General features: G+C 34.5%; 1 protein-coding gene across 1 annotated transcript; it reads right to left on the reverse strand.

Annotated features, from left to right (window-relative positions):
- Positions 1-5,381: 5,381 nt before the first annotated feature.
- Positions 5,382-10,702, reverse strand: LOC142340081 (uncharacterized). The gene is made up of 3 exons (XM_075390495.1): positions 10,331-10,702; positions 6,233-6,364; positions 5,382-5,712 (listed from the first exon to the last, which is right to left on the reverse strand). Exons 1-3 carry the CDS (start codon positions 10,493-10,495, stop codon positions 5,566-5,568), a joined length of 444 nt encoding a protein of 147 aa, XP_075246610.1. The 5' UTR covers positions 10,496-10,702; the 3' UTR covers positions 5,382-5,565.
- Between the last annotated feature and the right edge of the window lie 4,762 nt (positions 10,703-15,464).

The raw sequence follows: 15,464 nt of genomic DNA on the forward strand, positions 1-15,464 counted from the left end.
AGAAGATGTTCTCTGAACAAAACATGTAGTGCAGTCATTCTTTATCATTTTAGCTCTGCGATCACAGTGGCAACACTACTCTATGATGTAATTTTCTGTAGCTATCACAACACCTATCTTGTCTAGATCTTACACAATTTTTCGTACTAGAAGACTTTCAATTCAGATACTAAACTTGCGCAAGGACAACAAACACAGTTTTCTCCGACACCACTCATCAACTTTCAGAAAACGCAGTGTAGCAATTATCACAGCTTCCTCACATCTGTACAATACTAATTCTGTATTCGTTGCCTACTTGCAAAGACGTTCAGGTTGATTAGAGTTCACAAGATTTCAATTTGAGTCTTTCCAAATCACTTCTACTTAAACAAACTTCATCTACTAGTCTTGATTTCACTTTCTTTACTTTGTTAACTTTTGAGCCAGTTAAGACATTCTCGAGCTTATTGGAGACATTTTCAACCAGGTAGAAATCAGCGAGACATGAAGGCGAGAGCCACTTTTATAACAGGGTCAGACCAACAACCACTTTTACTCCATTCGTTCAAGGGCGTTAATTAGAGGCTCTGACTGGACTCTTTCATCTCAGGCTCTCGCCTGCACTAATGAGTGTCGGACTGGCAAGGAATTCCAAACGAATTTCGTTGAGTCCGAGGTGGCTTATTCAGTGCACACTCCTCAGATTATCCGCTTAGCTAACAACCGCTAACTGCGTTGTTAGCAGTTACCCAGGGGCACCACGTGGAGGTTGTGGATCACGTCTATGCTCTGGATTACTAACCTTCCTCCGAAGGTTTTCGTCTCAGCAATGCGCTTCCACGTTTCCCAGATAATCTTTATGCCACGAAAGAAATTGCGATTTAAGATCGTGAAAATTTGTGTTGACTACAACCAAACTGAATTGTCAATCAATTGCATTACTCTGCTGTGGATTCAGAGTTCAAGATAATCAGATCATGAGAAAGTGCTTCAAAATAAATTTTTTCCGATTTTTGGGATTTAGTTCTATACGAATTCTGGACTGCATTTATTTTCACTCATATAATGTTTTCGAAATAACTGTTTCAAAATAACAAATAAAACAATTTAGAGGACTTCCCATTCCCCAAAAACTCGTCCCCGACAGTTATGTCGTATATTATAGTCATGATTTAAGGAAAGGAATGCCCTGAAAATATCTTTCATGTATTTCTATATTTTCGTGTGTTTGGAACTCCAAATGTTTGTTTTCTTTCTTTTGGGAAAGGAAATAACTCGTGAAGAGCTTAAAATTGTACCTAATTTTGTAAAATTCGTCAGAAACTGAGACAGCTTGCCGTCTATATTCCCTAAATAAATCGAGTGCTGAAATCAATGGTATTTCATTAAATTTTACACTGTAAGTACCCAAAATACTAAAAAGCTTCAGACAGCAAGAACTGCAAAAGAAAAAGTTTGCAGTAATTATGAAACTCAAGGAAAAATATCAAAAGCAAATGCTCCATCTCTAGTTGAATACAATTATCGCAAGAACGAGTGCAACTGAATTCGTCAATCTGAAAACCTGTTCTAGTCAAAAATACCAGCAACTAACTATTGATTTTGATAAAAACACAACGCTTGATGTATGCTTATAGCAGATGGACGAATCTTGTAAATTTTTTGATATTTTTGTCACCTTTTCATATTTGCAAGAGCAAACCACAAGAGCTCCCCAATATTTTTACGCACTCTTGGCTAAGCATCTTAATCAGCTTTTGATAAAAGTGAATGTGTAGCAATATTTATTATCTGATTTTTAAAAACAAAATTGAAGCGTATTTGAGATTGTGGTTTATCGTTTTGCATAAACAGTAGCCGATCAACAAAAAACAGGGGCTAAAATTTGAGTTCCCGAAACTCTGAAAATTTGAAGAAGATAAATAAACGATCAACATGGGATGAATTACTCTCAAACGACCAGTGGGGTAGGGAAGAAGTCTTTTTTCTTTAGTGGTAAGTCATGTGTAACCAAAAATTCAACAATACGAATGAACAGAACAGGACAAAAACTGAATTACAATGCAAAAACTTGAATGATCCAATGACCTGAAAATTTTCATTTTTACAGCAACATCAAGTTAAGAGAGTGAACAAAGCCCATGACCCTATTTGCGCAAAAATGAACAAAAATCTAAAAGCAATTAAAATCTTTCTCTTTCCATGATCTAGTGTTTTAAGAGTCAACAATTTTGACCATACCTGAACATAACAACATCAAAACTGACACAACGCGTCCTTAGAATGAGCACACAATACAATAACCTTGTGCGAATCAACAGAACACTATATTGGAAAAAAAGAGAGTCAGTGGCGCCCAAAAAAGAAAACCATATTAACTCCCCATTAGCTCCCTATGAGACTTGTCCTTAATAAGATCATACAATAACAAAAACAAAAATATAACACTATCAAACTCAAAAACTCACAAACTCAAGCGTCAAAGTCATGAAAACTCGATCCAAAAACTAAATTCATTTCTAACCAATGAGATTTGTAAATAAAAATACTAAGTGATAAAACAGAAATAGAAATGAGGGCAAAAATCGAAAAATTCAATATTTTTTGAAAACAAATAGTGTCAAAGTCATAAAACGCATTAGCTAACCGTTGGGAAATTCAAACACGTGCAGAGAGGCGCAATTAGAACACCTGTGTATCACGAAAACAGTTGTCGAATCGAAAAAAAAACTTTCAAAAACCAAAAATTTGTTCAAACATCTATTTCGCAGTCCACTTTCAAGGTAGCTTGAAAAAAACACGCTTTAAACTTACTCGCTTTCTCGGTTCCTTCACAACTCCAGCATGACTAAAACTACTAATCTAATTTGACTTCTCATTGGCGTGAAAATGCAGAAAGTATGAAATGCTCTTGAAAAAAAAAAACAAGACAGCGCACCAATAGAATCCAAATGCTTCGGATTGTAAAAAAACTCTCTCAAATTAGAGTTAAAAATTACGTCGTTCATTAAAATAACGTCACACGCAGTTCATTAAAAATGCATGAATGAAAGAACAAAAACAGAGTTGAATTGATCGTGACGTCATATGGTCGAAGCAAAATCTTGACAAAATAAAAAACAGCGAATTCCAGGAGCGAGTAGGAGAATCGCATCTTTCCAAACAAAGCCATACATGCAGCTAAATCGACTATCCGAAGCAATTAATTGCTGCCCACTAGTTAAATAAAATCTTAAGCAAAACATTAAACCCCTGACGAAATGAAAAAAAATCAGAGTTGACATAACTTAAGCAAGCAAACAAAAACAATTTTGAGATCATTCAGAAACCATTAAAAAAGCCGTAGAAATTCGATTCTTCAAACCAAATATTACCAAATAAATCGCAGAGTGAAATCTTGAAACCCTAAAATTTGTATTATTAGAAACATATCTGGTCAAGTTGAAATATAGTCGAAATTTTTAAGATGAACAAAACCTGATAAGAAAACTGAGCGGACTAATTGTCACGAAATAACCCGTCTAACCAATTAAGAACTCTTCAATTAAAACTGCGACCCAAAACGACATATTGTTAAAGCATCAAGAAGATTAAAGAAACTGAATTGAATTGTAATGAAAACCCGAAAAAAATAATTAGGTCTCAGGGAAACAATAAAAATCTTTGTTTTGGCGTCAGAGCATTGCAAGGAATTTAAGACCTACTTCACTCTCGTCGGCGACATCTCCGTTAACATGATTTCGAACGTATGTAAAAAAAATCAGTCTTTTTAGTTAAACTTATGAGGCAAATAGATTGTATAAAACTAACAAATTCTAAGATTTGCCTCGTCTTAAACGAAATCTACATCAAACAATAGAAAAAAATAAAAGGAAAAAGGCTGAAATCTTTGCAATTTTCAAAAACAAAAAAAATGGACAATCACCAAAAATGGATTAGTGTATAAAAATTTTTCCAAATAAAGAAAAACAGGAATTTATTTCATGAATTATCAATGGAACGTTACCAATTACATAGATCACAGAAATTTCCACTCCAAGATCCCAAACAAAAAAATTTAGAAAAAATTTAACTAAAAATTGAGAAATATGACCGATTTTGCACTTGAAACGCAATATGCTCGCAACATTCAAAATTTCAAAAAAGATTGTCAAAACGCCAAAAATAATTTAATTAGTAATAGAACGAAACTAAAGTCCCTGACGCTGCACATAAAAACTTTCTAGTAATGAAGACCGAAATACAAAAAGGAAAAATTTTTCAAAAGCCGCGGGTGGATTATTAAGTGTACAATTTTACAAAGCAAAAATACCATAGGTTAAAAAGGTATGTTGCCATAAACACTGATTTTGCGGGAAAAAAATCAGGTCGAAGATCCAAACGAAGAAAGTAATACAAAGCCATAACTTAACAAAATTTGGCACTTGAAACGCAATATTGGGCTCTTAAAATATTGTGTTATCAATTGTGTAATGAAAAACAAAATTTCAAGCAACAAATTCGGTTATTCACTCCATGAAGTTGGATTTGTTGCTCGCTTACAGATTAAAACTAGAAAACCATAGAGCCTCTTCGAGTCGTAAAAACCTCAAGGAAGCAAATACTCCTCTTCGAGTCATAAAACCCAAGAGAAACCTTCGAGTCATAAAAAACAAAAAATAGCCCCAGCATACAACTTTCATCGCTACAAAAGAGAAAGTGCAAATACAGTTAGTTTAACAAGCCAAACGCAGAATGATTTAAAAATCGTATGAAAAACTGATTATTACTCTTATTATGCCAAATTAACTTTCTTTGCGCAAATATAGATTGACTGCAATAAAGTAAGTTTTGAAGGGTAAATTTAGGTTAAACCAAACACAAAACTCAACCAATAGCAATATTGAAACCAAGCCAAGTTTAGTTTCGCCAACCGTAATAACTTTTTTACCGGGTATAAAATTTGAACTTCAAATCTGTTCTACGGTCTTCATTCATTAAGGTATCATTAGCTAATTCAACTCATTTTTGATTCGCAGACGAATCTTTCTGTTCTTCGCAGTCAAACACGGATTGCATCTCGGGCAAACCATGCAAACTGTCGCTGCTCATTACGGTAGAAATCGTATCATCACCTTCGATTATTGATTCTTTCGCATATACAAAACTACCGAATATGTCAATTGAAATCAAGTTCGACCTGTACGAGCTTTAGCAACAACTTTGAACTATATTTCTCTCGCTGCTAGTACCTTTCAAGACGTTTTTAAGGTGCACCTTTGCAAAAAAAGTTTCCAAACAAATGTGGGCTAATATTGACGCATCGCCAACGCTATTTCGAACGGAGTGCGAAGAGAGCGAGCTCAACTAATTTTCATGTTATTTTCAATTCATCAAAAGGTAGCTGCATGAAAACGAAGATACGCACAGGTCGTAAATTAGGTTAAGAATAGGAATTTCAAAATAAATGCATCAAGTATAAACTAAACCTTAGTTGCCGTTAAAGGCAAAAAATTAAACTTTGAGAATCATCATCGATTTGATTGTACTGAAAAATGAAACTGTGCTGAAGTACAAATTGAGCGTGCATCAGTTTGACAGTGGTTAGAACTGCACTTTATCCACTCTGAGACACGTGATGTTGCAGTACAGCAGGTTGCTCCCTGCCTTCTCTCGCACATCCACGTCTACAATCTGGAATAGGAATTGACTCTCCAGGTCACTATGTCTCATCTGCGACATCGGCTCAACCTGTCACACAACTACTTTTCTCACGTTAGCCATTTTGCATAAATCCCGCTGGAAATTTCTGCATGTTGAAATTTTGTAGGCAATTTTTAACTGCGCATCATAAAAGGAGTCACTAAAAACTGCTTTTTTATTGCTCCGACCCACAAAGGGTGAGAGGAACAATATGCTCAACTGCTTTCATTGTTCAGTCAATTTCGGCTGATAAGTTATCAAGCCTTTGTTTTTTTTAAAAAAAAATACAAGCTCAATATCAAGAGATGTATTTATACCCTAGCTTTCTGAATAAGTATATTGATGAGCCTTATTAAAGATGTAATGCGGATTTTTTGAACTGACAGTTGCTTCCTATTTTGTCAGTCCAAATAAAATTTGGTACAAAAAATTAAGCCTGAAAACCTATCACCATTACCTGATAATTTTTTGCAGCAGCAAAACGTCACCTCGGCACAAAATCAAAAAGGTTGCCTCACAACAATATGTATCTATTATTACCATTGGGAATGATAACATTGAAGCAAACCTGAAAGACAGTCCTCCAGCCTCTCTGTTTGAACCCCCTGACAACTGGGTAGTTGAGAGTGGTAAGGTGGTTGTCCAGATGGTACAGCTTAGAACACAGGTGCTTGTCCTCCACACGAAGCAGAGCCTTCACCTACGCATTCTCAATGTTGGAAAGCACTGAAATGCTTTTTTGTCTCGATCTATTTGCATTTGTCACGACTTAATTCAGCACTTTATCGCAATATAACCACTACTATAGTTGACGATGGGAGAAAAATTACCTGGCCGATTGTTATCAATAATACAACACAATAATTCTACCCTTCTGAACAATGCGACCGCAAACACAACTGAGAAATGATGCTTGTTACATGCAATGAGGGCGACCGATAAAAGTTTATAATCAGCGTTTCAAACTTATAATGATTAATCAATTTTTTTTTCGATGTGTCAACAGCATTTCTTAGTACTCGTGGCTTTCCTTGTTTAAAAAGCCAGAGGTGCAATTATAACATTTCCAATGAAAGGCGAACGCACAAAAAAGGTTTTCAGAATCGTTACTTCAGATTTGTTAATTTATCAGATCAGTCAAGTATGAAAACGATAAAAACTTAACTGAAACTACGATTTTTAAATGCAGGTTTTCTTGACCATATCTTTAATAGCATCACTTGGCCACAAAAAGATGCTAAAATTTTAAAGGGTAGAAACCTCCAGAACGTAAACGACCCAGAAAGCATTACTTTCTTAGCTGAGTTGATAATAATAATTAATAAAATAATTCCTCGCTAGTCAATTACTGCGAAGCTCAAAATCTTGGGCAACCACTAGCTTGTAGAGAGCTTCCAAGCAAAATTGTACACAAGAAATTCTTTCAACTCGCTTTCTCTGATGAAAAATATGAGCTAGTCGAATCGAACCCAGTGATACGTGGCCTGAAAACGTCATTGTTCGGAGCTATTTTCTAAACCAGGCGCCGACGTGGTTTAAGTAATTATTAGCTTAACCGAGATCATCAGACGACCGACTAAAGACTATTCGTGGGTGTTTATAAAATGCTCGTTTGTTGAATAACAAATATGAAGATGCATCTTCGTTTCTTATATCAAATAATTTCTTGATCGAGGTAAACGGAACATGGCTTTCAGAAGCAACTAATTACAAGCTCAATTAGATCGCTGGAGAAACAATGTTTATCATTCCAACCGAGAACCTTCCCGTGGTGGCGGACCATCATCGTTTGTAAAGGAAAGCTGTAAAATGAATTTTGGCGGAGAAGGAGTTTACAGAAAACTGGTAATATCTCATTGATGAAGCGTATTTCTACAAATCAATTTTCTGGTTATTGTAATCTATCGTGTTCCTGTTTGATATATATTTCAGTGCTTTCCAAAGTTTCTGATAAGTTATCGCACGTGTTGTCGGTTCATCATCCTAAGTATACAAAATGTCGGTTAATTAGTGATTTCAATGTTCCAATTAATCTGAATTCTCCCGCCGTTTCGAGTCTGCTTTCACTCTTTAACGAGCTTAACTCAGTAAATTTTGTTACTACTCCGACAATCACAAGTGGCAACATATTAGATTTAATTGTTTTTGATATTCATGGAGAGGTGGAGGTAAAAGTTCAAACCAGCACTTCTGATCATCATTTTGTATTCTTTCAATTTAATATAGATAAGAGTAAGTCCGAAAAAGTCGAGTAATTTGATTACAATGGGAAAAACGTTGACCTATTTGTTTTTGCAGATCACCTTTTTCCCAGATTTACTACTCGATCATAATTGTCCTCCTTGTTTGTCGAACCAATGTTTGTGGGATTTTCATGATTCTTTAGATGATACCCGCAAATGCTTGGCAAACTATGGAAAGCGTCTAAGCTACTAAAACAAAAAAATTGACGCAGATTTTGAATGAATCCATGTACCGAAAATGTTAATTGTCCAAAGTAAAGTTTGAGAGCTGTAGTTCCCTATTATGACATGTTACATCAAAAACGTTCCAATTACCTCACAAATCGACTCAACAATGACAATTCACGAAATCGGTTTATGACATTTGATCAAATATTCAAGCTGAGAAGAAATTGCCAGAGTCCAGTTATTATCACCACGTCAACTTGCTAGCAATATTAACACTTTCTTTGGACAAAATTGATAAAGTGCGTGCGTCTATCATCTCGCATTTGGATTTTATTCTCTCTGATAGAGTTGCCACAAGTTGGAAAAGTTGCCACAAGGGACAAAAGTGAAGATATATAACGTAACGTGTTGTTACTGAAATTTCAAGTTCTACATCTAACGATTTCAAATATTTTGCAACCAAGTATTCATCTCTCTGCTCTGGTCTAGTAAACTGGATCCTTCTGTCAGGCGTGTTTCCGGATGAATTGAAGCATGGTGTATCGAACCAGTTACCTGTTCGCGAATTTATTACAGAGTTGTGGGAAAAAATAGTGCTATTACAGCTAAAAGGGTATTTATCGAGAAGTTCAACGTGACTTACCAACAAATCAGTCTAGAGATAACATCATTCCACTGAAACATCACTCAATTGTTGCGTCCGAGAGCTTCACAAAAATTTGATTCAAAAGAAAACTACCTTGCTTGTGAGTCTTGATTTGGTCAGTGCTTTTGACACGGTTGACTTTGATATTTTACTAGCTATTTTCGAGAAGGAATACGATTTTTAAAAAACTGATTTAAAGAATTTACACGAACGCAAATTACACGTGAAAATCAAACATTCGATATCTATGGAATTACGTGCGCAGTCTTGAGTGCCTCGAGGCACTATATTGGGGCCGTTTTATTCTTGTTATATATCAAAACAGTTGGACCTTCTTGGTGAAATTAAAGTTCTACATAATCATTTTAACACTGATAACCTCAATTCATTTTAATTTCAAAGAGCATTATTCAGAGAGCAGTATTTCTTCAGTGTTAAAAGATTTGAACTCTTGAAATTGAAGTGACGAAAAGATACAATGCCTTACAAGAACAGGAACCTTACACTACAAGAACCCCTTTCCGACAGATATTATGATTCTTTTGTAACAGATTAAAATCAGCACGTGTGTAAAATTACTTGGTTTCTATTTGGACGAGATGATTTTTGAAAAACAAATAAACAGTTCAAAATGCACAAATGAGACTACAAAGCGTTCTTTCGCTGACCAGGAAGCCAAGAGTTGGAATGCACTACCCGAGTATTTGAGAGTTGAGGTATTCCATGATAGTTTTTAAATGAAGCTGAAAATTCTTCTATTCTGCCAATCATTCTGATTATTTCTCCGCCTTAACAGTTTTGAGGAAAGACTGGTCAAACAAATCATCATCATCAAATTGATCGTTGCAAAATATTTTTTATTACTTTTAGCAACAGTATAATGGCTCTGATTGTTTGATTTTACTACGATAGTAGTATTGCAGAACCTGTTCTATTCACATATTAACATCACTATTCACATTATATGGGAGCGTGAACAACTGCAGTGGACTATAATACTGTAAACAAACAGAAAAATTGGACACGCTCTTTTTAATTCAGATTTAAAAATTTATATTTCTCATCTGTCAGTTTCAATCTTTACTAATATCAGCCACTTAATGCAAAACAGCGCCTATTTGCCTCATAAACCAGAGCAGATACCGTTTTTAAGCCTTGGCCCTAGCAATATATCAAACAATATTTTAATGAAAAGATGTTGGCGAAACCTGAGCGAAGCACAATTTAACGCTCATTATTTTTGCAAAACAGTCTTGCAAAACAGAAAACTCTGAAAATGGAGTGGTGCCCGTGCGCAGTGAAGCGCCATAGGTTGTGAGAGGCAAAAAATAACACCTGAAAAATTAACACCGGATTTCTATTTCTTTCTACCGTCGTTGGTTTTTAATAAACGTTTTGAAAATAACGTTGGTTTTTAATAAATTATCGTTATCTTCTATCCTACAAAAGGAAAACAAGAAGTCAAACAAGAAATCTCGCAATATTTTCAGAAAGTTCAACAATTCGTACTTTACAGAGAACAAAACTTTCCAAAGCGTTTAGATGCCACCTTCTAATACAACAAATTCTAAAAAAACAGTGTTTTCGAAGATCAAAAGGAAAAGATTACCTGGTCGAATTCTGGTACCAGTCGGTGGCCTGAAAAACGAGCTACAAAAGGTGTGCCCATAATAAGCAAGAAAGATGCACATATGTCCTCCTTGAGATGAGTTAAGACTTTACCATTAATCATACCATGCTCACACTCAGCCATAGTAAAGTCAATACAATGCATAAATATTTCATAAAATTGCAAAAATGTTGTCCAATTAATACAGAATTTGATACAACAAAAACTAATTATAGAGCAAAAACAACAATTCAAAAGGAATAATTTGAATAAATGTTCGAAAACGTCAGAACTCAACCGCTATTTATTCTCAAAATAGGGAAAATGAAGCTATCAGAGAGGCAATGGTTAGTGGCATAGATGTCAATTGAATGGCGAAGAATGGCAAAAAGCAATAAAGAGCCAATTAGTAAAACAGGAAGCTAGATTGAGCTCAATGTTTTACCCAACTATAATCGGCAATAAATCAAAGAATATTACCCCAGGAACTAAATGTGAAACTATTAATAGCTTCTACTAATAGAAGCGTCCAGGTAATAACCAATGGCTGCTCAGTAAAAAAATTCTTCTATGTAGCTCAGAATAATAATCGGCTTAAGCTGACAGAACGCGAAGGGATGCGAAAATGACGTCGAAAAGGGGATACTGAGATAAAATCTCAACAAGAGCACGTTAAAAGCCCACAGGCATCCATTTACGCATATTCAAATGTTTTCAAATATCCAATTATTGTCGTAGGTTGCTACAGTTCGAATCGAAGCAATTTCTATCATCCCACTGAGTGTTGATTTCAATGGCAAACCGTCAATTAAGCTGCACTGCCTTCATAATTTTCAAATTGCTAGACTCTAATTACAAAATTGAGAACACCAACGCGCTTGCAGAGATGCACACACGCTGACCCTAATGCCCTGCCTATTAAAAAAAAACGAGCCGATGTAGGATTAGAAATATTGGAAAATTATTGGATCAAATCATGTGTAAAAAGTATTCTTGAAAGGAGAAACAGCGTTAAGTTAATGTTTACAAAATCAGGAAATGAGAATGAGCGAATAAGGGTGTAAATTAACGAGTAAAAACAAGACTTCATTAGCAAGGAAAACATATCCAGGAGATGGGTAAACTGACTCCTTGTCAAGGAGAGGCAAAAGGTAAACTTAATTACACAAGTGACAGATTGGTGTCTCTCTGCTCCGATACCATCCTTTCCTAATCACGGAAATTATTTCTCAAGACGCTCAAACAGCCCAGAGCAATAGCTACAGTATCACACATTGCAGTAACAGCCACAAGTTAAAACAACAATATCACTCAAAAAACTTAATCGCTTAAGGCTGATGTACACCTACTACAGAATTGCAATCAGGCCACACAAACAAAACAATTCGATAAACCGAGAAACATTAAGCTGCGATGAAAGCTTAATGTGTTGACATGATACATGTAATGCCGATACTAAAATCCCGACTCTTACTTTTTAAAAGGCATTGTTGAGCTCCGCAGTTATCAGCAAGGATTATGAATGTGCGATAGAACGTTGCATGAAAGTTCGGAGCTACTCAGATTTTCGGCTTATGGTTGACTCTTGTGACGGATAGAAGGCTTGAAAACAATGGTGCTGTCCCGTTTAAGATCTGAATACTCAAATTAGTTGCGAATTATGTTTTCATTGTTGATATAAGTGCTTTGAGCTCCAGCCCAGCTGGTATAATTATTTATATCTATGGGGTTTGATTTATACAAGCGCTAACAGCTATAATTTTTCATATATTATAACCAAGAGTTCCGGAGATGTGATTTGGTAACGTTTTTCACCCATAAACATCCAATTCCAAAAAAGTTTTCAATGTTTTTTCTTTAGTGTTAATCGACTACTTTTACCTTTTGATTGAAAATTTCAGTAGCTAGAGAACTGTTTGTTAAAAAATCACTGACTCCAAAATAGAGGTTCTATAAAGATAATTTTGAAAAAGCACCTAAATATAACTTCACTTTCTAATGTGTATTGCAAGGAGAGAATTATGTTGGTGTTGTATAATGTTTGATGCCAACAACGCAATATTGGACATTAAATGCAGCGTCAATCATCAATTTTCACGGTTTATTTTCTCCCAATTTTGTTAATGGTAACAATGTCAAAAATTATGGTAATAGTACCAACGGTGAAAATATCTTACCATTTTCTCTCCTTGCAATACACATTAGAAAGTGAAGATATTTTCACCGTTGGTACTATTACCATAATTTTTGACATTGTTACCATTAACAAAATTGGGAGAAAATAAACCGTGAAAATTGATGATTGCCGCTGCATTTAATGTCCAATATTGCGTTGTTGGCATCAAACATTACAACGCCAACATAATTCTTAACTGTTCCTAATTTTAAACATAAAAGAGTTACCAAGTTAAGCAAAAAAATATTTACACTTTACACGGTTTGACAGTAAATACCTTAGTTTGCATTCAGTCGATGTCAAGTCTGCTAAAAATGGATTTTTTTATTTGACGATTTTACTCAAAGATTGTAAAAATGGAAAAATAAACCATTTCCGAGATTGTATGTTTATTGTGAGATTGTGACGCATATGCAGTAAAAAAAAGTTGATAAAGAGAAATGATGATGGCGGACTCAGCAACTAGTTGAAGAAAAAACAATAATCTACAAATATCTGAATAAATAAGCTGTCAAGAATGCGAAACCGTTGTTTCTTCCAGAAAATAGCACAAATAAGCAATTAATCAACAGGTTTTATGATCAATAATAAAGGATGCTTAATTTACAAAAAGGGGCAGTTCCCGATAAAAACATTTAAGGCACCATGGACAGTTTTGTCAAGTACTCTTTTATCAGTTCTGAGCAGATAGGGTTTTTTAAATCTTTAGATTTCGTTTTCTCTTCAGTACTGTAAAGAATCACTCGGCACATCCTGAAAAGGGTGAAACAATTTCAAAATGTTCTGATGCAAATCAATTGAATGATTGAGCCCATAATCAACAAACTATGACAAATGTACCGTACGTCACAGCCGAGCAGAAAAAAAATCCGAAAATATTTTGTCAAAAATTCAAAAAAATTTTTGATTCCATTAAGTAGGAGCAAAACATTCAATCAAAATTTTTTCATCAACAGTAAAACGACATTAATGGCAAAAAGAAACAAGGCGGCTCGGTAATGTGCGATCGCACATAAGGTTCCGACCCCGCTCATCCACAATTTTGGCCTAATTGTCTACCAAATGAGGAACAGATAGAAAAACACAAAAGTATTTTTCAAAAAAAGAACTGGTGTATGAACGAAAAGATAGACTACAAAGCAAAAAACTCAGTGGAGTAAAAAATGATGCATTAGATTGATGAGATATGCCAATTTTAAGAAAGCGATCGAAGACGAACGGCAAAATCAAACAACAACAACAAACATTAATTACATCAAAAAAATTATGTCCGTTTTAAAAAACAAAACTTAATAACAAAGTCAAAATAGCGTTTGATAAAACTGAAAATAAACAAAATAACTTGTAATTCACCAGAAAAAAATGGTTGTTCGCCAGTTCATAATGAAGCTCGGTAACAATTAGACAAAAAAGAACAGAAAGTTTAAAGTTAGAAAATTTGCTGAATTTTTTTTTTTAAATTAATTTCAAAGTAATGAAAACCATTCGGAATCAACTAAAATATCCCATAGGTTTACAGTTACCAATGCTTCCTTAGAAGGGAATTAAGAACTCTTGGTATTCAATTTTTTATGCAGCTATAAAAAGAACAACAAATAGACAACAAACTAAAAATCAAATAAAACTTGCCATAAAATGCTTTGGAAGCCGTAAAGCCATACTTTGGCCCCCAAAAAATGTTCGATTGCACCTTCGTCAAACACCGATACTGTATTATCTGGCCGCTCAATAATGAAAATAAGCAATAATTAGACAAAAAAATGCAAAATTATGTAATACTTGTTTTCTTTCGAAAGAAAATTATTTCCAAAAACATGAAAGCCATAAATTACAAAATGAAAAAGTTGAGTAGGTTCGACCATTCTTCCATAGGAAACCCTTGAAACCTGCAATTATCCTGAATACGTCTTGCGCCTACAAAAAGAACGTCAAAAATGACAAAAATCAAAAATTCATTTACTTTTTTTTTGTGAAAAACCCTTGTGGAAGCCAGTAAAATCATAACGAATTCTCTTAAAACATTAGATTTTGTGACGCCAATCCCTTTTGACACCTTCCCTTGAAATGTATTATGTGACTTCTCATTAATGAAACTAGTTAACAATTAGACCAAAAAAAAGCAAGATTATGTAAAACTTGTTTTTATCGAATTTTTTTTTTTCCAAACACATGAAAGCCATTAATTACAAAATGAAAAAGTTGAATAGGTTCGTTTATTCTTCCAAAGGAAGCCCCCGAGAACTGCAATTAACCAGAACACGTCTTACATCTACAAAAAGAACGTCAAAATGACAAAAATCAAAAATTAGTTTACTTTTTTTTGTGAAAAGCGCGTGTCGAAGCCAGTAAATTCATAACGAATTTTTTTTAAAAACGTTAGATTTTGTGACACCAATCCCTTTTGACACATTCCCCTGACAAAATTAATGTCACCTTTAACCTTTAATTAACGAGACCAGGTAACAAACAGACAATAAAATGAACAAAATTGCGAAGTTGAAATGTTTTTTTTTTCACTTTGGAAAACAATTGTTTTCGAAGTCATGAAAGCCATTATCTATCTTCTAATATCAGAACGTCTGCTCATCTACTCTTCCAGGAAAAGCCAACCAAACCAGGTCATTTTACAGGAACTTAAATGCGACTAAAAAGACAAAGTAAAAACGACAGTTAAAGACAAAATTAAAAAATTCAATTAAATTCTTCGAGAAAGTATTGTCGAAGCGGCAAAGAACCACAATCTATATCTTTAAGGATTTCAATATTATCAATTGTGCGTTATTTTGAACGCGAAAAATGTGATATACGAGCTGACAATAACGTGATAATTTGACAAAATTAGAAAACAAGAAAAATGGGCAAATACCTAAATTTTTTTAAAAAATTTGTGAAATCTAGTAGTATCCAAGCCAGAACACCATAACTTAAGGCGTAAAACCGCAATAAATACTAAATTTG

This window comes from Convolutriloba macropyga, chromosome 5 (assembly GCF_964194025.1).
Source record: "Convolutriloba macropyga chromosome 5, txConMacr16.3, whole genome shotgun sequence".
NCBI lineage: Eukaryota > Metazoa > Xenacoelomorpha > Acoela > Convolutidae > Convolutriloba > Convolutriloba macropyga.

Coding starts and splice junctions, on each gene's coding strand:
- LOC142340081 (XM_075390495.1), bottom strand. CDS start 10,495: ATGCATTGTATTGACTTTACTATGGCTGAGTGTGAGCATGGTATGATT. Junction 6,365..10,330: donor TGGTACCAGAATTCGACCAG/GTAATCTTTTCC, acceptor GAGAATGCGTAG/GTGAAGGCTCTGCTTCGTGT. Junction 5,713..6,232: donor GCTGGAGGACTGTCTTTCAG/GTTTGCTTCAAT, acceptor GTTGTGTGACAG/GTTGAGCCGATGTCGCAGAT.